Source organism: Dermacentor albipictus, chromosome 10 (genome assembly GCF_038994185.2).
Source record: "Dermacentor albipictus isolate Rhodes 1998 colony chromosome 10, USDA_Dalb.pri_finalv2, whole genome shotgun sequence".
In the NCBI taxonomy this organism is placed as follows: Eukaryota; Metazoa; Arthropoda; class Arachnida; order Ixodida; family Ixodidae; genus Dermacentor; species Dermacentor albipictus.
Window position 1 is genome coordinate 61,258,959 of NC_091830.1, and position 21,158 is coordinate 61,280,116.

The following is a 21,158-nucleotide window of genomic DNA, read 5'->3' on the forward strand; positions in this document are numbered from 1 at the left end:
TTAGACTACGAACTCTCGCCGCTTTATGTAAACACCTCATTCTCATATACAAAGTGCAACACACACATTCAGGCAAAATGTTTCACACGGGGAAAAAGGAAAGGTTGATGAATGCATTCTATATTTGCGCTGATGTAAACAAGTGACAACAGATGAGCTATGAAGGGTGATCGATGACGTAGAAGGAAAAAGATAAATATTTTCATAAAATCGTAAAGGTGGTGGGCGGTGATCTCGAGTAGGGAAAATGTTTAATACTGAAGACAAAATTCAGATCGTCAATGGTGGAGCAATTTTCTGAAACAATGAATTCAATGCATTCAATGACGGTTCGTGAATGAATATTACTGAACGAAGAAAACATGTAAAATTGCGTTTAATGCCTTAGTTGCGGGTGCGAATGAAACAGGATTGATTTGCGGGCGAAGATTTTTAAATAAGCGACCTCAAATTTCACGATAACAATCAATGTTCACGTCATGCTGTTAACAAGCGTCGCATACAATCGAAAAAAAAAACGCTTTTGTTTAACAATGTGTCATCGAGGCGTAATAACGTTCCTGAAGCCACTGCTTCACATCAGCGTGCACAGTTCCAGAAACACTGCTTTGTATCTTCATGGAACAGTCGGGTGGATGGCAATTTTGCAATTTGACAAACACTACTTTTGGAATATTCAACACGAGTGCCTTTAAGGATGTGATTGAACGAGTGCCTTTAATAAGGATGTGATTGCTAAAAACGTTCAAGTAGACGATATCCGATTGGAATTGATGACACATAATCAGCTGCGACAGTACTAAAGAAGTTTGCTTACGCAGGGATCCACCGTGAGAAAAGCAAACGGAAATAATGTTAACCTTTTTGCTTAAGCAGCAACCTGAGGTCTACATGAAAAAAAAATTCTGTGCAAGGAAGAGGCATCTATGATAAACAAAGAATTCTACCTATTCCACCTTAAAGTTATATTCTAGACTGAAGCGTTTCTCGCAGTAATGTCTTGAGTTAATAAGTTCTCCCTTCTTAATAAAGACGGCGACTAAGTAAGACCAGGCACGTGCTTGGTTTTAACACCTCTGCGGCTGCACCAAAACGCCACAGTATTTCTCTGTGAACAAACACCTTTACATTTTAGTGGGGGTGTAAGGTTATTTCACACCTTTACACTTGGTTTTAATAAACACCTATTAGTTCCACCTTTCATTTTTAAATGAAGCAATACATATGCCTACTTATGGGAAGCACGGAAGATTAACTACCAGAGTTCAATGTCTTTAAGCTTTGATCACTGAAATTGCAATGCGTTCACTGCTACTTTTTCCGGCCTCGTCTTCATTAAACTTTCGTACAAGTTCTCGGCGGCAACTATGCAGCACACGGCCGGTGCATGACTCGAGCAGGTTCAGCTTTCTTCGAAGCGGTGTAGCCTGTTGCAGCCAGTGTAGCCAGTGTGTAGCCAGGTAGCCAGTGTAGCCAGCCGGTTGCAGTGGGGCTCTCGGCGCAAGCTGTAGAGGGCGGTCTCGGTGGTTTGCTGGGCAGCCAGCTAGCGGGCGCCCTTCGGAGTCACCTTGCAGACGCAGTGGTGGTTGACCGAAACGTAGCCCCACTTGGCGACTCGGTTGTCGCCCTCTAGCGGTCGGTAGTAGAGGTACATCCAGCCCTTGCGTTCCGTGCACTCGCTGTCGTAGCTGCATCGAAATCGTGAGCAACAATTAACGAACGAGTTAACTTTGCAAGCAGAAAAACGGCTCCCATTTTTTGAGAGGGGGGTGAGAATTTGCCGGAAATAGATCGACAATAACAAATTAAGTCAAATAAAAGCTTTCAACGTTACATTGCGCAGGAACCGCGACGGTGTCGCTACAAACCCATGATCCATCATCAAACGGTTGTACTTTTCAGATACGCATGGCTTCACTGCAGCCTTTCCTAAGGTCTTGAGTCTGATCAACGTCACCGACGGCGAGTATTCACACAAGAAACTTACATACACACATATACTTACATCGCTAAACGATCTTGATGTAATTATTACATAAAGTTGGGCTAGTTGGAAACTTGACATTAGATGCTTCCAGAGAAACAAAGAATTCTACCTATCCGCCTTAAAGTGATAACCCAAATAAAAGCGTCTTTTTTTAAATGTAAAGCTTTGAGATAATAATACTTCTTTTGTAATGAATACGGCGACTAAGTAACACCAGGCTGCATGTTTCATTTCAATAGCTTTGTGACTGCATTAGGACTCCAAAGACTCCAGAGTGTTTGCGTAGGTATAAACACCTCTTTTTTGGTGGAGGGGGGGGGACGGTACTTTCACACCTTTGCAGTTTGTTTAAATAGACACCCATTGGTTGCAGTTTAAGCGTAAGAAAAAAAAGAAAGTGACACGTGTGTGTCCTCAAAGGAAGCAATTTGATATTACTGAATGCTTCCAGCGCTTTTAAGAAATAATGCGAATGGAATAACCCAGGAGTATCGTCTGGTCTTCAACAGATTTTACTCGGAGCGCTTGGAAGAGGTCGAGTGCTTCCTACGTGGTCGAGCGCCCGTGAGTTGTAGGGTGTTTTGAAGCTTGCGAACCCGAATGGAAGTAATGGTAGCGCTCCAAAGAGGAAGAGAGAAGCAACGATTCGTGAAGGCATATACTCACAGTCCGGAGATGGCCGTGCATGGGTTCTGCGCGGTGGCGCATCGATAGGAGAACACGTACTGCTGTATCTCATCCTGCACGATCTCCACTTCGTTGCCGTCGTAGTCCTGCGTGCGGTTCAGCTGCTCCCACTGGGTGGTCGTCTGGCAGATCTCCTCCGAGGGCAGCACCAGGGCGCCGTCACGCTTGTGCATCGCCCACTTGCGCCTGCGGCGGGACGATCGAAAAAAAGAAAGCGATGTGAGCGCAGTGAAAGCGAGCGGTCGAAGGAACTGCATTAGCTTAAACCCCTTAAACTTCGTAAAGTAGCGACAGCCTCCTCCTCCGCCTTCACACCTCCTCGTTTCTCTTCTCTTTCACGCTCCCTCCTCGACCGTGGCGCCGCCTACACCGCTCGAGCGTAGCAACGGAGCCAACATGCGCTCCTCGCCACTCCGTAGGCGCTTCTCGAGCGAAAATGGCGCTGAAGCACGGCGCGAGGGCCCACGTGATGCTATTAGGCCAATGACGACGCGGCGTTGGCCTCGGCCAGAGCGCGCGAGGAGGAGGCGGCATTCTTCAAAGTGTGGCGTTACTTTACGAAGTTTAAAGGGCTTTAGCGTTAGCCACTGCGCGTGGGACGATCCGGTAATTCGTAAGCGATTTCGACTACTCTGCGTCGGCAGCGACCTTTCTGCATCTCCGGGTGGCATCAACTGTTGTGGCTCGCCAACGCCATCTCTAGTACAGCGCACGACACATTAGCGAGACGGGAACGGGAACAACTACTTGGGGGGGGGGGGGGGGGGGGTTCCCGCGCTAGGAGGCCCGGGCTCGATATCTGTCTCTGCACGTGTAGTTTACTTTATTATTATTGTGCAACTATCGGTACATGGCCATACGGTTGTCAAAGAAGAACGTGGGGATCGATCCTATTGCTTCTTATTGTTATGATTCAGTTAACGAGATGTATAAGCACCGCAGCTCCATTTATTTATTTATTTATTTATTTATTTACTTATTTATTTATACACGAAGTAATCGCATACGTAGCTCTTAAACAGGAACAAAGGATACATGTACATGTGCTTGATACAAATGCGCATTTGGTTGGCCTGCAGGAAAGTAAAAACAAAACGCAACCATAACCAACAAACTCCTCCTAATTAGTACACACCGCACGCACGCTCTACCGACACGACTCCTCAAGTTTAATTCATTCATCTCGATCGTTCGTCGTTCTTCTCGATTCGCGCAGCTGCGCACCCGTTCATTGTGCCACTTGTATGTACCAACCCATCACCGCGTCAATCATTCTTAAAAAAAATTGGCAGCGGCTTAGCTCGGCTATGCCAGGATATACGTAGCGAAAGCTAAGGCGTTGCATGGTTAGCCTTGGTTAATCTTGATTGCAAGTCCAGGTTAGTCTGGTTGTCTAGCTGTGTTGCGGCGTTTAGCCAGTCGTTCGGCGCGCTGTTCGTCCGTTTCTTGGGCGATTCGTTTGCTCTTCATCTCGTTCCGATGTCGATTCCAGGCCTCCTCCTGCTTATAATTTTCGCCGTCCATACTGGCGCCTCAACTGTGGTTGCGGCGCACGCAAGCCCTCCTTTTGAATCCTCCGACATGTTATCAGGCATGCGACGCAGCTGACGAAGTGTGCGGAGGCGAACGCAACGACGAGGAACGCGTTCTGACGAGGAACGCGGTGTGACGTCGTGTGCCTTCGCGGACCACGGCCACGGCGAAATCGCAAGTTCGCGGCCACTAAAGCTTTCGCTTTAAAAAAAATGGCTGTGGCTTAGCTAAGGTTAAGCCCAGGATGCGAAGCATACTAGCCTTTGTTTTAGTTGTTATGCGTTGCATATTGCAATCACTCAGTTCAGCCCTTGGGCGCGGCCGGGCAGCCACCATTTAACCACGTGACGTGACGTCACGAAAGCCGGAGGAAAAGCTGGGCCCCAACTCGCGCGGTCGCGCGCGGCCGCAGTCACCACCTGACTCCCGCTCCTCCCGCTAGGGGCGCTGCGCCGGCGCGTGACGTCACGGTCACGCGCCGGCGAGCGCTCGCGAGCTGAGACCCGGCAATGTAGCTACGCGGCAGCAAGCGAGCGCACGAGTTGAGCCTCCGCTTTTGCAGCTGTTATGACGTTATATGGTAGCTACGCGGCCGCGCGCGGCGCAGCAAGGAAGAGCGTGGTTGTGCGGCTAGTATGCTTCGCATAAAAAGAGGGGAGCCCCTACGCAGCCCTCTCACCTCGCGGCTAGGGCGTGGCGCTCTTTCCTCTCGGCATCCTTGGGCGCGGGAGGCTTCCCCTTGCCCACCCACAGGTGCTTCTGACCGATGGCCGGGTGCTCCTGGATGTGGTCCGAGAGCTTGCCCAGTTTGTCTTTGATCAGCTGCAAGTGGCCCTGGTCGAGCGCCGAGGAGAGCTCCCGCACGAGCTGGTCCGCGAAGGCTGCGGTTCGGGAACGAAACGTCCGCGCGTCACCGTAATGCATATGTTACATAATAATATTACATAATACGTAAGCATGATAACACCGATCGATCCCACAAATGTTCGCGTCTTTGCGACTGCCGTCGACCGCGCCACCTCAGCTTAAGAGTGAAAATTCTGTTTCTATATATATTTTCTTTTTTTGCGTGGTTATGAACAAGTGAAAGAAATGTCGAATCCCTTCGGCGCTCAAGTTTTCCTAACGTCGCAAGGAGCGAACGCTGTTCCAGATCAAACACAATAAAAACAGGTTGTTCCCATTTACTACTGGCCATGGAAAGTATCTTGGTACGAAAAAAAACAAAATCTGTTAAATAATAATTCAGTAAAAAATATTTAGTACGGCAATTACTTTATAAGTAATCGATTTGCTGAACTATGCACAATCTGAAAGCTGCCTACATCATGTCAAAAATGCTATCATGAACTCTACGTTGGGATTCCAGTGCCTAAGTTTTTAGGCATCAAATTCGGCGTAAGCAAGATGTTGGGCTTTTTTGGTTTAAGTGATGCCAGCCATGCAACATAGTGAACTGGCACTGTGTAAATGAAATTTTCTGTTCTCTTACGTTTTGAAACGCTGAAAAAAGTCAAATTGTATGGGCATCCAGGACAAAAAGCAAGGTTTCTGAATTTCTGAGCATGCCTCACGTTTCTATCTGCGATGGCTGCTCGTGCATGTAACCACTCCGCACAAAGTGCGGACGTTACACCTGAGCCGACGCGTTGTCGCGCCTAATCTGCGAGCTCGTCTAAGTGTCACAAGATCTGCAATCTTTCGTCCGGTCCTTTTCTACTTTCGGCTTAACAAACCGCACTGGAGTTCAAGTGTACGTAAGTACTTGTCGTTATTGGCAGAGAGGCAAATAATCTCACCTTTCACTATGAGCTTCAAGCGACCGTCCTCAAAGCCCTTGCCCAGCTCTTCTCCTTTTGACGGCGCAGCAGACACTGCGAGCAAAAGAACACAAGCACACAAATATTAAGCATGCTCACATCGCTGGCGTTTTCACGTTGCGCTTACGGACAGCTGCATTGCAAAAGTGAACAGTTAGGAAACCTTGTATTTTGAGGTGAAGCGTCTTTCATTTCGGGCCGCGTAGGGGGTCGCTTGCTAAAAGCGCATCTGAGGAAGGCTAGTAAGAAACAATAATATCACTTATATTTTTGCCACCGTGCTACCCCCGCGCCTTACTTTGGCGTCGCTGAATAGAGGAAAGAAGCTATCACTCGATCGTGTACGTATCACTGCAAAGATGGCGTCGTTGTCGTTCCACGCATGTCGGGATCGGGGCTAAAATTTAGCCTCTCGCTCGGTGTTCAGCCTCGGCCTCGGCTGTTGATGGTGATGGTGAACAGGTAAACATAGGTAACAGCCTCGGCTGTTGATAAGTTGAAAACTCCACCTTCCTGCAAACCCGTTGTGTCGTTTAGGCGACCGCGTGCTGGTATTTCTCAGCTGCACCGATACAATCCTACAAAACTTATTCGGCTCTATTTCCGTACTCTATCATTATAACTTTTCTCGAGGTCTCCCGCATACTTCTGTTTGACGAGAACTGCGTCATCGCCTGACAAGGCTCAACACACAGCAGCGCGCATGTGTATAGCGGGCACATGCGCATCGCCGTCTGTGCTATACCGCTACTGATGCATCGGTCCCCGTATATGTTGTCTATGGAATTGCGTAACGAAACAACGAATGCTAACTAAATGTCCGCGCTGAAAGAGATATACGCCGTCAAGGGCGTCATTCCTTTAATAAATGGAACTGATTTTTCTTTTTCTTTTTTTACTCTTCAACTCGTTGTACAAAGATTAGATTTCTTTAGCTCTTTTCATGTTTTCATGATCAGACCTCCTACATTAAGGGAATGTACTTGCTCTCGGGCAAGCGAGTCACGGGGTGTTTTCGTCGCTGAACGTTGAGACGTGAGAGTCTTTTTGGAACTTTCACTGCTCCTGTTGCACTCAATGGCCGCTGCTTCATCGGTATAACCTAGTCTAATACAGAAATCAAGTAATCCTAAAGCAGCTTTTTTGAGTAATAAGTCAGCCTTCTTCTAGAAGGAAACTTTTGTGCATGGCAGACTTAGAAACGCCGCATCATAATGTTGTTCCGTGCCTGAACGCGACGGGCCCTTCAGCAAAGCTGAGTGCCTGCAAATTCTCCTTTACACTATAGCTATCGTGAATCGCGACGGCGACGTCTCAGCTCCGCAAGGGGGCATGTATACATGCGCGTACGAATACGTCGCAAAGCGGCTTCGGCAGGAGGGGCGACACTTGGGTTTCACGAACCTGTTGCGTGTCGACAGGGCTTGCGGCTTCAAGTTTGGCAAGGCCTCGCGCTCGTGGTCTCGTGCTCTTTCTTTAGCGTCAAGGGTGGTACCACAAAAAGCTTTTCCGCCGCGGCACTTGACGACACCCTACACTGATTGCGACAGCGGCAACCGCTTTCATAACGACCGCTGCTGAGTCGCCGAGTGATTTGCCGCGAGAAGTGACGTTTACGACTCACTGTCTTCAGACGGCCGAAGCCCTTATGGCCGGGAGGAACCAGCAGACAAAAGTTCAAAGTTTAGCCCGAAGGACACACCTAGCTTCCGCCACGGCCACTGTACCGGTCCCTTCAACCCCCAAGCACATTTTACTGCGGAAAGGCAGAAGTCATAAATTTTTTTCAGCGGCAACGTCGTGTTGCTCAATTTTGCGAAACTTAGACGACGATCGTTCTTAGCCTTAAACAACACAACCGACGACATGTTTGTGGAGGTCGAATCTGTAGGCCTTGCTCCAAAGCACCGAAAAACGTGACTTTTTGGAATAGGATGAGAGGCCGACTTTATTGAGAAGCATGGAGACGATAGTCAAGCTGATAGCATTTCATGCTACTTGTGATAACGTAATCAAGGACGGGCGTACGTTTGTATAATGATAAAACTGATTATGCTAGCCTGGATGAGATGATAGCGTGTTACTTGTAAGAACAATGGAGTACTGCTATCAAATGGCCGAACGTCGCCTCCACCACACGTTGAAGGACAACAGCTGGAATTGCTAGATTTCTTGCGCATTCTTTGTGAAGTCCCTTCGCCCTTGGACCTGCAGAATTACAGGTGTCAACCTAGAGGTCACGGTGACACTTAGCGTGCAGGAGCCCTGCAAATTCTGTGTTCGTTGACGTCTGGCAAAGCAGACAAAATAAGATAAAGAAAGCAGAGATACCAACGCGCAGCAACATGTACCAAGAAAACTACTACTTTCAGCAAGAAAAAATTAAGATTCATCTTCGCACGAAAAGCAGCGCTCACGATTACAAGGAGTGCAGAGAAAGGAGTTATTTTGAAATACGTAATACACAGGACATTTTAGCAAATGGAAAATTGGGATCGACCTTTAAGTATGGTGAAGCTACAAGGTACACCCACATGGGATCATCAGCAAGAATGTTTCGATATTGAAGAAAAATTCGTCATGGTACTGTAAATGAACTCAAAATCGCCTCTTTTCTCCACCTTGCGTGTTTTTTGCAGAGTGCGTTTGCCTAATCAATATTTAAGCACTTCGAGCTGCCTATTAACGTGATCTCTTCCAACACTGTGCCAGTTTCCTGGTTGGACTAACGACGGCTCCCGAATATCACTAGTATCCTAATCGATACTAGGACCAGAATGAATCACCCTGCAGTTGTCAAGCTTTCTTCCTGTCTGGAGGACCCGCATGAATTTGCTTTGTAGCATAGGGCTGCTTTAGGCTGGATGCTATATCTGTACCATTCATCCAGCCAAGAACAAGAACGGGGTTCCCCTAAACGAAGTGACAGGTAGATCAGTGTCCACAGTGTTCCACAAAGTTTGCATAGTGTCTGGTGCCTTTGCAATTTAAACGAATCATACACGCATTACAAGGGAATGCTGTTGTTAGCGCATCATTTAGCAAATATCGCGAAAACCTCTATAGCCTTTTACAGCGAAGGTGTATATGGCTAGCGGATTCGCCCGTCCGTTCATCCATCCGTCTGTCGCCTTTGCGTAGAAAACTCCTCCGGCGCAACCCTATGCGCATGCGCGAAGAAGAAAGGGAAGGCGAGCGATTGGCTGCGCCAGTAGTGACGTCATTGCTCTCCGTCGCAGCGGAGCGTGCGCGCAGAAGTTTCTCTCTGGTTCCGAAATGGGTAGGCCACGCGTCATGCGTACTCCTGAAGAGCAGGCAGCTTTCCATCAGCAACGCTGCGAGCAGAACCGGGAACGAGCTCGTCTACGCCATGCCGATGCTGCAGCCCGGGCACAAAAACAACCTCGTGCTGCGGAGCGCAAGCAGCAATTGTGTACCAAGTATCTGGCAGCCTACCAAGCCGTCGTTTAATGAACTGACGACGATTCGCTACTTACCCACATTAACCACTTAACCCGTATGAAGATGTTTGGTGTATGGAGTGCTTGGGCCGTGATATTGTTTTGTTTTGTTTTACTTCAAGGAAACGCAGTCCACACTAGTCGGTATGTTCCTACATACGATGGGGTCACAATTACAGCAATTTGTAATTCTAAATAAAATGTTAATTGTGCTGCTGAACTTGAACGAGTAGTGGAGCCGGTAAAGCTATCAGTACAACGCTACGACGTAGAGCTCCGTCGTCCGGCGCAAATACAATAGTCTATGAGAAAGCTCCTCTGGATATTCAACCTTTACGCATGCTCAGCGTTTACTAACTCGCAGCTGGGTGTTAAAATTAAGAAACCTAAGTTTTGCATGCCACAACGCTGCAATGCAATTTTTTTGTGCCACCAGCATATGTGTCTAGCATATAAGCAACTTTGTTGCAGGTATTGATGGATATATCTTGTATACACTCTGCTGTTTCTCAACTGATGCTCATTCACGAACCGAACTTAACAATATGAAATGCGCAGCAGCTCTGCCTCCCTGACAAAAGTAACACGGATGCTAGTACATGTTGACAATCTAGTTTTCACACCAGCGTTGCTACTGGAATATGCGAACAGACCGATATGACCATTAAAGCCGAGCTGGTCTTCAAATGCAATTCAGGCGTAGAGTTTCCACTTATCCATTCATACGTACGCACTAAACAAACCACTGACCAAAAAGAAAGCCTAAGAGGGCGCGCTTTCAAGCGATGCTAAAGCAACCTGCCAGCGACAGGCCACGGATGTGTTTTAGTACTTCTTCGTTTCGCCCGAACGCCCAGAGTTTAGCGACGGTCTTGAGAGATGATTTAAGGAGGTGGGAGCGGTGGTGGGGAGGTTCCTACGCTCTTTGAACCGGCCGGAGCTAGTGCTTTGGTCTCTGTGGTGGGTCGACAACGGGAGACGACGTCTATTTCTGTCTACGGACGTGTCTCTCACGGCTCAAAGGACGTATACGACTCCCGGCTCACTGCTATCGCTCTTTTTTTTTCGCAACTCAGTTTCGTTGAGCGAAGGCGATGCGTTCGGCCTCATGTCTTTCCTTTGGCACCGTTGCCAAGTTGTGGACGGGTACAGACGATGGCTTTGCCCCCTTTGCGCGAGTCGTCGTCTGCATCGAAGCTCGAAAAGTTTTGCGCTTCTTGCTTTGGCCAAAATCTGGCCTGCTGTCGACGGCGGGGCAGTCGTTGAGCCCACAGACACCCTGCATCACGTGGCCTAGCACTTCTTGTCAAAGCCGTCGCTTGCTCTAAGCTTGTTTGGACCTTTCTGTAGTTGTTTTTCCTTCGTCTGGGTGCAGCCAAGACGAGGAGCAAGTGTCCTTGGAACGGTCGTCTGCTAGGTGTCTCCGCTGGCAGGGAGCTGAGCTCCGGAAAAACTTGATCCAACAAAGGGTGGCAGGTTTTGTTTTAGGAAGCAAAGATGTCACCTCTCTGTTTCTTCCGAGTAGCACGAGGACGCTCCCGCGGACTCTCTTCTTTGGTGTCAAAGGTAACTATTACGTTACGTTAGTGCTACCTAACTGTGACGTGGTTACAGATACAAGAAAAAGCAGATAGGGCGAACTATTCTCGGCGAGAGGGTTTCACTAAAGAAACTCAAGCCCATGAATGTTCTCATCCTAAATAGACAACCCCGATACCTTTAAAGAATGATAACAGTGTACTTCTATTCAGGAATCTGTTCCCGAATTCCTCCAGTTTAAACAAGATTACTGATTCATGAACTTTGACATCGTAAACACCACAAACATTGGTTTGCGCTAGAACTTGCATGGGGTATTTTCTAAAGATAAAAAAATTAAAGCACAGGGCAGCACATGGTTGCAAAGTAATTTGTCGAATGAGAAAATAGTAACACCTGTGTGGAACCTTCATCAACCAGTAACTTGATGTTCAAAAGTTTACTCTCACGAGTGCTAAGCATTCACCCCTGTGCAAGTTTACGCTCGAGTTCAGCGCTCAGCTCAAGCTTCTATTCGGCTTGAGAGGGTCTGTAAATACAGAGTTTCGGATTAACCTCTTCTAGCCTGTTGTAGCGATTTCGCGAGATGCCGAACCTGAGCTCATAAATCCAGACGAAGCATTATGGCGAGACAAAATCTGATTTTTACGTCACGTGTGAACATCAAGCAAATGCATGATAGCGTACTCTATCTCAGAAAACAACTCTTTGTGCAGAATCGTTCCAACGACGTTGAACACTCCAAGAAACTCGTTGAGCGGCATCCATTCCGGAGCATGAATTGAAGTGGTCATCTCTGAAATACCGACTGTTTCATGGACTGCCATAAAATGCAAGACGGTTCACCCGCCAAGTCTGACTTTCTTCATAGTGTCAAAGCATGCGAATTCGACATTGGTTTGCGCTAGATGCCCGTTTCAGCAGTCTATAAACGAGTCTGCAAGTCTTACCCGGGGTAGCAAATGACATAAGTGTAATTTTGTATGTTCTCACTCTGCACATGAGTATTTTAACTGCAATTCGAAAGTTTTTCTTCAGGTAATAGATTCAGGTTATTACAGGTTAATTTTGACCAGTTTGCCTACTTGAACCTCCATCTTCAGCATAACTTTTGTTCGTGATAGTTTTTCGTTTCTTTTTTTTGTGTACTCTAGTTCCATCGGAATGAATGCTGCCGCCACCACCCGAGACCTCGTCCAGATGAGCACAACACCATAGCCATTAGTCCCCGCAGCCAGTGCCCGCCGGTTTAAACTGCTTTCATTCTGGACTTCTGTAGAAACCTTACGTGTACCTGCGCTCGGGCAAAGAGACTAAAGCCAGGCTGGCACAGAATCCTATTTTCCAATTAGCGATGAGAGAAAGAGCGAGATAGGAATGACATCTATTATTCCCAAAGAAGCTGAAACCCCAGTTCGGGCCTCCTGGTAGGCTCATGCTTCCTGGTACAGCACATTCTTGAGGAGTTGCACCAGATTGTGTGGTACAGCGTGAAGCTGGGGCAAGGGATGCAAGAAAAACCAGGAAAAGCGCTTACTGCCAACTGAAATTCTATTTCCCTTGTCCCTGCTTCGCGCTGTAGCACACGATCTAAAAATGGAAAACCAACTAGGCCGAGCCATCACCCTTCTAAGTTGCACAAGAAGTGGCCACCATAGTTCTTGGAGCTTTCGGGGGAGAGTGGTCCACTCCTCCCAGTTGCTGGGACGCTGGTTTGGTAGTAGTTTAGAAAGTATATTGTCTCTCTGAAGATGTAGTTGGCAGGGCACGCCCACAAGGTGTGGTTATTTGATGGATAGGCGCCCGCACGGTTTGCAAGTGGGAGAGCCCGGGTCCCTGTTAACATAAATGCGTAATATGTGGTGCGAGTAATGTGTGTGTTTGTACTTTTCGTATGATTGAGAAGTCCTCTCTCGAATGCGTGTAGGATGGTGTGTTGAGAAGTGCTGATGCTTCCCTGCGAGACTTCAAAATATGTAACTTCTCGTTCCACTGCATTTCTTTCCGCTCTTTTCCGTGGTTGTAAGTGTCTTCGAGGTAAGCTAAGTGAAAGAATGACAAGTCAATCAAGAAGAGGATGGGGAAAATTAGGCGCCAGTTTACACATGTTGCCTGCAATATGAAGTGCCATCGCGGGCGGTTAAAAACGTGGCAAAAGTGGTCACTTGCAAAAGTTGTTTCTTAGAAAGATTGGTAAATTCTAATGTGAAAAAAATGAAAACACACAATTCTGAGCATTTCCAACTAAGAAAGCGTACATATACGTTTTCTACAGTGGTGCAGTGTAAAAAAAAAAAAATTCACGAACGTATATGCTTGTGAGTACCCAGCAGTCCCCAGAACATAAAGTGCTCTCGGTATGATACCACTTAATCTTTACAACAACTGCAGTTGCTATAATATTCGATTTAGAGAAGGTAGCTAACATTCCTGGTTAACGCTGACAGAGCGCAACAGATTTTAATGCTCGCCACTACATCACTACTGAACTTAATCGAAGTATTGACGTGTGTTATAGCTGTAAACCTTCTTAACCGTTCCTAGTAATAATGAATTAATTACGCGAGACATTGGCGGATTAATTATATGTTACGATGAGTTTGTGGCCCCAACTACGCCCGTATGGTGTTGGGCTGCTAAGCACAAGATCGCGGCATTGAATCCCAGCCACGGCGGCTGCATTTCGATGGGGGCGAAATGCGAAAAAACACCCGTGTACTTCGATTTAGGCGCACGTTAAAGAACCCCGGGTGGTCCAAATTACTCTGGAGTCCCCACTATGGCATGCCTCATAATCAGATCGTGCTTTTGGCACTTAAAATCCCATATTTTAATCATTTTCTTTAATTTTAACTGCCCCCGTAATGGCCACCCACCACATGACACCCGTGCGCTTGTAGAGCGCTGTGTCGACACTCGCTTTTGACGTGAAGCAGCCTTCATTTCGGTAAGCATAGTGGGTCGCTCGCTAAAACACACGTGACGATAAATGTAGCGCTAATATCATTTCTACGCGCCAAAATTTAAAAATATGCAAATGCCGCGCAGCTGCACAGAACCAAGGTAATGTTGTTTGCCGTCGCTTGGGGATACTCGATTATTTTTTGTATTCCACCTAATTACATATTCGGTACTAATTAATTAATCAAGTACTCAAATATTATATTCGATGAAAAGTGTTGAAGAGAAAATTGTAGAGCAACACGAGAAACTCACGATACAGCGTTTCTGTTGCTCAATACGTGCAACATGAAAGTGTTTTTCCGAGCGTGAAAGAAGGCCGCGAATACACGCCAAATTGCCGTGCGACTGGTTTCTGGAAGGAAAGGGGGAAACGGGGAAAGCGTGCCTTTCCCTGTGACCTTTCTGGACCTACCGGCTAGCTTCACCCGCTTGACTTGTCAAGTTCTTGCATCATGGTTTTACACACCTCAGGACACCACGGTCATTTTTGTGTGATGAAAGTCAGGAAAGCTTAGATGCCCTGAAATGTTGTCAACCTCGGCGCAATTATTTCACCCTCTAAGCTAGTAAGCTAGTAAGTAAGCTAGTAACATCGTGTGTACCATAGTATTGGCGCACGTTGGGCAATCCAAAGTCACAAAAATTACCTAAAACCCTCCGTTCTTCTCTGGGACGTTGAACCACATCAGTCTATAAACTGATCAGCATACATACATACGCATGTACTGACACGAGGGGTACACAGAGGCTAAAACACAATTGCCCCAGGTGCGCTCGATGTTTCTGGAGCCCCGTCCGAGCTTAGCGCACCCGACTATTCAGAAGCGCGCGTGTAGGCATGGGGGCTTCCCTGTGTAGCGTTGCCAAAAAGACGCCTCTGTGGTTAACATCCCTAACGTTTAGGCTCTTTCTATTCTGACTTCCTCTGCTCAGCATTGCAAAAAAAATTTTCACTTCACAATGCCTGCTGGGACACGCACGTATTGTGCAGAAATTCACGGTCTCTGCGTAGAAGCCCAGGGGGAAAAAATTTATTCTTAGAGCCATCGAAAAGTAAAAAAGAAACAAACTCCAAGAAAAGCGGCAGTTCAAAGCGAGCTTGCAAATTAGGCATAAGTAGGCACAAATGTCCAAAGGTCCTGCTAATGCAGGAGTGTTCCCAGTGGTCAATCTACTGTGCCGCGTTTTGCATGAAGATCGTGAGAAATTTTATTAAATCTATCCCGCGGCGAACGGGCATGGCCTGACTGTCCCAACGTGGGAGCGGCCCGCAGCTCGCTGAGTCGCGTACCTCAGGACCTTCATTAAAGTTTTGCATCCGTCCATCCATCCCGACTGTAAAGGTGTCCGCTCGCTTTAGCTGAGTTCATTGCAATCTAACTTTGCTAATTAATTTGACTAATGATATATTACACTTTAAACTAAATTTAACTTCGCCAACTATTTGAAAGCAACGCTTTCTTCTCGAACCTTCCCGGACTTTGCTGACCATGGCTGCTGCGTGCTGCATTCTAACCGAATAGCTCATATTTAAAAAAAAAGAACTTGAATTCTGCTTCCGGTGGTGGGATGGAACCTCGGCCCTCCAGAAAAGCAGTCCGTAACCAAGAGGTCACGATCACATCTCGTGCCAACTTATCACTTATCTCGTGGTCACTTATCTCGTCACTTATCACTTATCACTAGTCACTTATCTCGAGGTCACTTATCTTGTGCCAACGTCACTAGCTCTTTGATAGTTGCGCAGCGCGGTTGCGCGGGAAAAAAAGGCGCGCGCGCGCCAATTTCCTTTGCGCCAAAGACGCAGTACGAGAATGGAGAAATGTATAGCATTTCACTAACCTCCTCACGAAACCTTCGCTCTACCAAGATTTCAAGATGTGTGTTGCGTCTGCATAATTTTTGCAGTTTCTGTTCTGTGGCATCTTATCAGCGTAGAAATGCCCTACTTAAGCACAGCTTATGGGTCTTGTAGCGATATTCAGAGAAAAGACGGGGAATGCGGGAGATGGAAATTCAAGATGATGGGAGCAAAACGTGAACAAGGCCTTGAAGAAGACAAGTCCACTTGTCGAAACGTTGGCTCCTGCATTCACCTTGTTCACGTTTCGCTCATCGTCTTGTAGTGATATTGTAATTCGTAGCATATATTTCTTCTGGTTCAACTTTCTTTCTTTTTTTCTGTGAGCGCGAATACTGTTCCTTTTTTCGTGCGTCCAATACATTGGCTTATTTGTTAGTCATAGCCATATGAAGCAGACAGGCAATGTAGCCAAATAAGGCATAGGGAAATCAACTGTTATGCTTAATTGAAATGAAACAATCAGGAAAGGGAAGAACACACTGGACGAAAAAATACAGCTCGCAGCCGGTCGGAGCGGCACCCGCCCCCCGTCTACCGCAGTACGCATGCGTTCTTCGCGCTTATTGGTTTATGTTGTAGTTTACGAGGGTACTGTTAATTCATCAAATGCGTAAATTGTACAATGGGTTTTCGCTGTTGCATCAAACGTCTGTTCTGATGCCTCATGCACATTTTTCATCTACTGTGTAATTTCATCTGCGTCGTGTTTTCGCTGTCGGATGCTGTTTGTCTCTTTTCTGAAAGCTATGGGCCCGCTAAGCGGTTCTTAAAGAAAGTGCTAACCCGTCGAGCGGTCGTACAAAAGCCATTACGAGCTTTAAGGTTTCAAGCACCCATTTAGGGCCCTCTGTTGGTGATGTACGGAGTTTTGTTCTGCAAGGACCAGTGACGGCCAAAGAGCGTCAGAGCACTCTAGCTCTAAGCTATACGCGCATGCGCACAAGATCTATTTGGCTTCTGCACAGTTCCAGGCCAATACGGATACCTGTCGCGATTGTTCTTAAATCGCCCACAGGCCCTGTTTCACGAGCGCGGCTGAGCTCATAACGGCTGACTCCGCCCCGATCACACGTGGTACAAAGTGGCACGTACGCGCAGACACCGCAGGGACGAACCCGAACGGAAGAGGACAGGAGCGGTTGTTATCTGTCTTACGAGCAGGTCGTATGGGCACTAAGCCGGGCTCCCTTAAGGGCTGCAGAAGATAGCGCCAACCTTTCATTATCACATCGAACCACTTCCCTGAGCAGGTGGGAAAATTTGCCTTCACCGTTCACTGCCTATCCTGACGGCTGAACCACCGAGGCTTATTTGCGTATCGCTCAAGCGCGCATTATTAGAAAGAAAGCTGCGAGAACAGTACCTAAGTAATTCGTATTCCCAGAAGGTACCCGATTGCAGCATTCAATTCTCTGGCATTCGAACCTCCCTGTCCTTCCTTTGCTCTTATCTCTCTCTCTGGCTTTCTGAATTTCAGGTTCCCTAGCTTTATATATGTTCTCACCATATCTTGTCGTCTATGCCCAGTTATGCGTATTCACGAAGTAGTTTTAAGAGTGCATATTCTTTCTTTTTCTTGAATTAAACTTAGTTGCGAGTAGCGCCTCGTTTGTCTCTTTCGAAGTGTCGTCCTTTAGGTCGTGTCATCCTTTAGTCCCACCAAAGTACCGCAGACATTTAAAAGTCAACGGTGAAGAAAGCTTCACATATGACTGTGCAAGCTGTCGATTATGCACACTGTCGAGCTGTCAACAGCTTGAATGAGTACTTTATATGCGAAAACAGCCATGTACTTAGATTTAGGTGCGCGTTAAAGAACTCCAGGTGCTCAAAATTCCCGGAGTCCCCCCCACGGCGTGCCTCATAATCAGATCGTGGTTTTGGCAAGTACAACCCCATATTTTTTTTACATTTACAGTTGCGTTCAGAGGACAAAGTTTCGTTTTCCGTATAACACGAGCTTACGATCCCACACGAAATATTCCGCGATGTGTTGGCGCTTTTAAAAACTCCTAATTCGCTTCTGTGACACTGAAAGCACTGGGTTGCACATCTTCGGTTCACTCTCAAAAGAAAAAATTTCAGCTCGTCTCACACGTTGTTCTAAAGCAAGCCAGCATCTTTAACACGTTCGGAAAGGCCGCCATCACCACACCCAAGTTTCAGGACACGCCAAAGCCAAAACCACCAATACCTTGACGTGACTCTACGCAAAGGCCAGATTCAAAATGAACCCTTTTTTGAATGGCAAGTACGCTTACGCTCTCCCTATCTCATCCTCTGTTTCGTCAACATCTGATTAAGTAATTTGTTAGCTCCTTGTGAAGCTTTCTCTAGCTAAAATGGGCAAGACTAGATCAACTACTGACCTTGCGCGAGTGAGGCCGCCAGGTATCCACAGAGAAGTAACAGCGCACCGGCAGACGTCCGTCGACTCACGCCGGCGCTGGCAGCAGCCGCGTTCCCGTCAGGTCGCCTCATCGAAAAGTACAAGCTAGGCAGCGATGTGATCTAGCTTCAAGCGATCGGTCGAACAATATCGAAGTCCGTCGGTTGAGTCGCGGTCACACGCGGAGGGAAGAAGCACGTCGTCTCGGGGCACACACGAGGGTTCAGTTTGGCGGCGCACACCGACGACCGCGGGTGGGAAAGACAGGGTGAGCACCCCACCCCCTCCGGTCCCCTCGCCCTCCGCCGGGTGTCTCGTCCAACGCACCACCAGCGAGGAGGCTCGCAGCCAAAACAAACGCCCCGCACACGCACGCACCGGGCCTCACACTTCCCTCCGACAACACCCGTCACGCACGCACGCACTATCGGCTAAAAGCAAGACGAAGGGTAGAGTCTGAAAAAGCGCGCCAACTCTCGCCTCGGTTCACGCGAGTCGCACCACACGAACCGGGTTGGCTGCGTCACGGGCGCTGCGTCGACGCTGGAAGTAGCCGTCGGACTGCGCCGATGCGAGTGCTGTTGCTGCTGCTGCTGCGTCGCTGCTGGCGCTTAGGGCCGCCCGCCCGCCCGGTGGGCCGGTTTGTTTGTTGACGCAGCTCCGGCGGCTGCAGCACTTGGACGGCGGGGCTTGCCGCTCGGGGCATGGCGACGGCCGGGCTTCGAGAAGCGGCCAGCCGTGGCCCGCGGCTTGGCGCGTGTCTTTTGGGCACGCGCCTCCTCACCCACTCGCCGATGACGTAGTCGCGGTCTTCTGCGTCGCCCGTGAGGTCGCTCTAGGGACACCACCTTCAGCCCGTCAACTTTGCCTCTTCGGTCGCTGTACGAGTCTTGGGTGCTAATCGATTCAATGGCCAAGTTCAATGCATTGGGACAGGCGTTGCAGCTTTTAGTTCAGACAGTCGATGGCCAATAGGAAGAAAGGTTAGCGCTGGTCACTGTTCTCCAGGACAAGCAATCACGAGAAGCGTCGATATTTACGTAGTTGCAAGGACGCCCGGACGGACAATATCTGTGGAGCAAACGATCGAGGGACTGCCCGTCGGACTGCGCTTTTATAGCACTCTGAAGCACGTGACATTCACAGGGGTCACGAGAGCAAGAGCTGCTGAAGAGCAAACGTCAAGTACGCGCTTAACGCTCTTCTTTTTTCGTTTTAGCGTAGGTGTGGGCTTGTTTACACAAAAAGAGACTAGCTCCTTCTCGACCACTCGATACAGAGGGATGCCTACTCGAAAGAAAGTGTTGACGAAGAGATCAGGGTGAAATGCCTGGGAGAAGCGAAGGGCAAGATAAAGCCGGCTGGACTGATATGACACGTACGGCTCGAAAAACGGGGAAAGAACCCTCCTGACACGGACTCCACTCTCCTGAAAAACCCTCCCGCCGAACGAGTGAGACCAACGGGTGTACTCATGCTTGAAGTCGCGGACGTGCAACCGTCAATCGAGTCCCGTTAACAATTGGGCCGCATAGAACGGTCGTGCCTGTCCGTGGGCGAGGGATCCATGTTGTAATTCGCGCGACGTGACAGAGCTTGCGTGGCACTGCAAGGACACGAGAGCACGTTGTAGTGCTCCCTTGACCTGCATGGCGGCCACTACTTCATTATTCTCGACATCTCAGTGAATTAGGACAGTACAGTTGTACTTGTTAGGGATGCAAAATTAGATACACAGCACAGGGATACACGACGGACAGGAGAGCTGACACACAACACACTGTGCGAGGAATATATCCATATTTGTAATCACGGGCATACCAGAATTCGCTTCTGCACTTAAAGTTGCAGCTGATGAGCTGTAAAATGAGAGTGTATTGTCCACTTGCGCGATCATTCCAACTCCGATGATTTCCCGAGTCAGGTGATCCCTGTGCATGCTCAAAACTGCGAATTTAATGACAACGGGAGAGGGATGGCGGGTTTTTCAGAGGGGCAGCAATCCATTCTTTATGTGCACGTTTGTCATTGTAATCATGCTTTCTCACTCTATTATTGCCGCAAAGGCCCCGCCTACCCGGCATGGTATTTTCTCACACTTGAGGGGTATGACCTGCGCTACGTTCTATGTAGACTTATTATACTTCCACTTTCAATTTTGCACGCGTAGTAAACTTTCCCGAGCTATTTACCTCAGTGAGCAGTAAGCACAATACACGTGGTACGACACTGTGTCCAGAACGACGTGCGAAGCATCTGAAAGGCAGTTGTTCCAACTGTGGCAACCTACGGGAGTCTGATAGAAGTTGTTTGAAACCTGTCGCATGCGGTTATTGATAAAGCAGATAATTTTTCGCAAAGTATGATGCATTGTGTTACATCTGTCTTCAGTTGTAGACATAATTTCTGCCGGTCTTTTTTATAGCCGCGGGGCATCCTGCATGAAATGTTCAACTCCTAGCTGATTGCACCTACGGAACCGTATACGAAGTGGCAATTTTCAAGTGCACCCGCATGCGGGAACGCTATGCTCATGGTCTAGTTGCTTTCCTGTCTTCATGCGGCATCTGTCTTTTCGCATAGCTAACTGAGAATCCGACAGCTGCCCAACATCCACCGACATGATACGTCGTTACAGATGAGTAGCAGTGCCTCAATGATCGCGGTCTACTCCACCGACGTTGACCTTCTGGGATCAATCTGAAGCATTGGCGTGAGATATTTGTAAGTGTCGCAAGTGCAGTGGTTCAAACGCGAGCGGCTGAGACATCCGTAAAGAGCAAGTGGCACTGTATCTAGCTCTGATATGCGACAGGATTAGCTGTTTCAGAGCACCTTTCAACATTCTTAATTTATTCCCCGTGTTCTGGACACAGCGTGAAGGACCTGCACTTTAAACATATCCCACAGTGTC

The 21,158-nt window shown here is 48.0% G+C and overlaps 1 protein-coding gene across 1 annotated transcript; it reads right to left on the bottom strand.

The window, feature by feature from the left end:
- LOC135912107 (uncharacterized) lies at positions 1-19,299 on the bottom strand. Its single transcript, XM_065444490.2, has 5 exons — positions 18,225-19,299; positions 6,007-6,081; positions 4,887-5,088; positions 2,654-2,860; positions 1-1,688 (listed from the first exon to the last, which is right to left on the bottom strand). The coding sequence occupies exons 1-5, from the start codon at positions 18,334-18,336 to the stop codon at positions 1,544-1,546; spliced, it is 741 nt and encodes a 246-aa protein (XP_065300562.1). The 5' UTR covers positions 18,337-19,299; the 3' UTR covers positions 1-1,543.
- Positions 19,300-21,158: the final 1,859 nt, after the last annotated feature.

What these genes read in the sequence shown, in the direction of transcription:
- LOC135912107 (XM_065444490.2), bottom strand. Translation starts at nt 18,336, where the DNA reads ATGAGGCGACCTGACGGGAACGCGGCTGCTGCCAGCGCCGGCGTGAGT. An exon ending in GGCGGCCTCACTCGCGCAAG is followed by an intron (nt 6,082 to 18,224) that starts GTCAGTAGTTGA and finishes TTTTGCTCGCAG; the next exon opens with TGTCTGCTGCGCCGTCAAAA. An exon ending in CTTGAAGCTCATAGTGAAAG is followed by an intron (nt 5,089 to 6,006) that starts GTGAGATTATTT and finishes CCCGAACCGCAG; the next exon opens with CCTTCGCGGACCAGCTCGTG.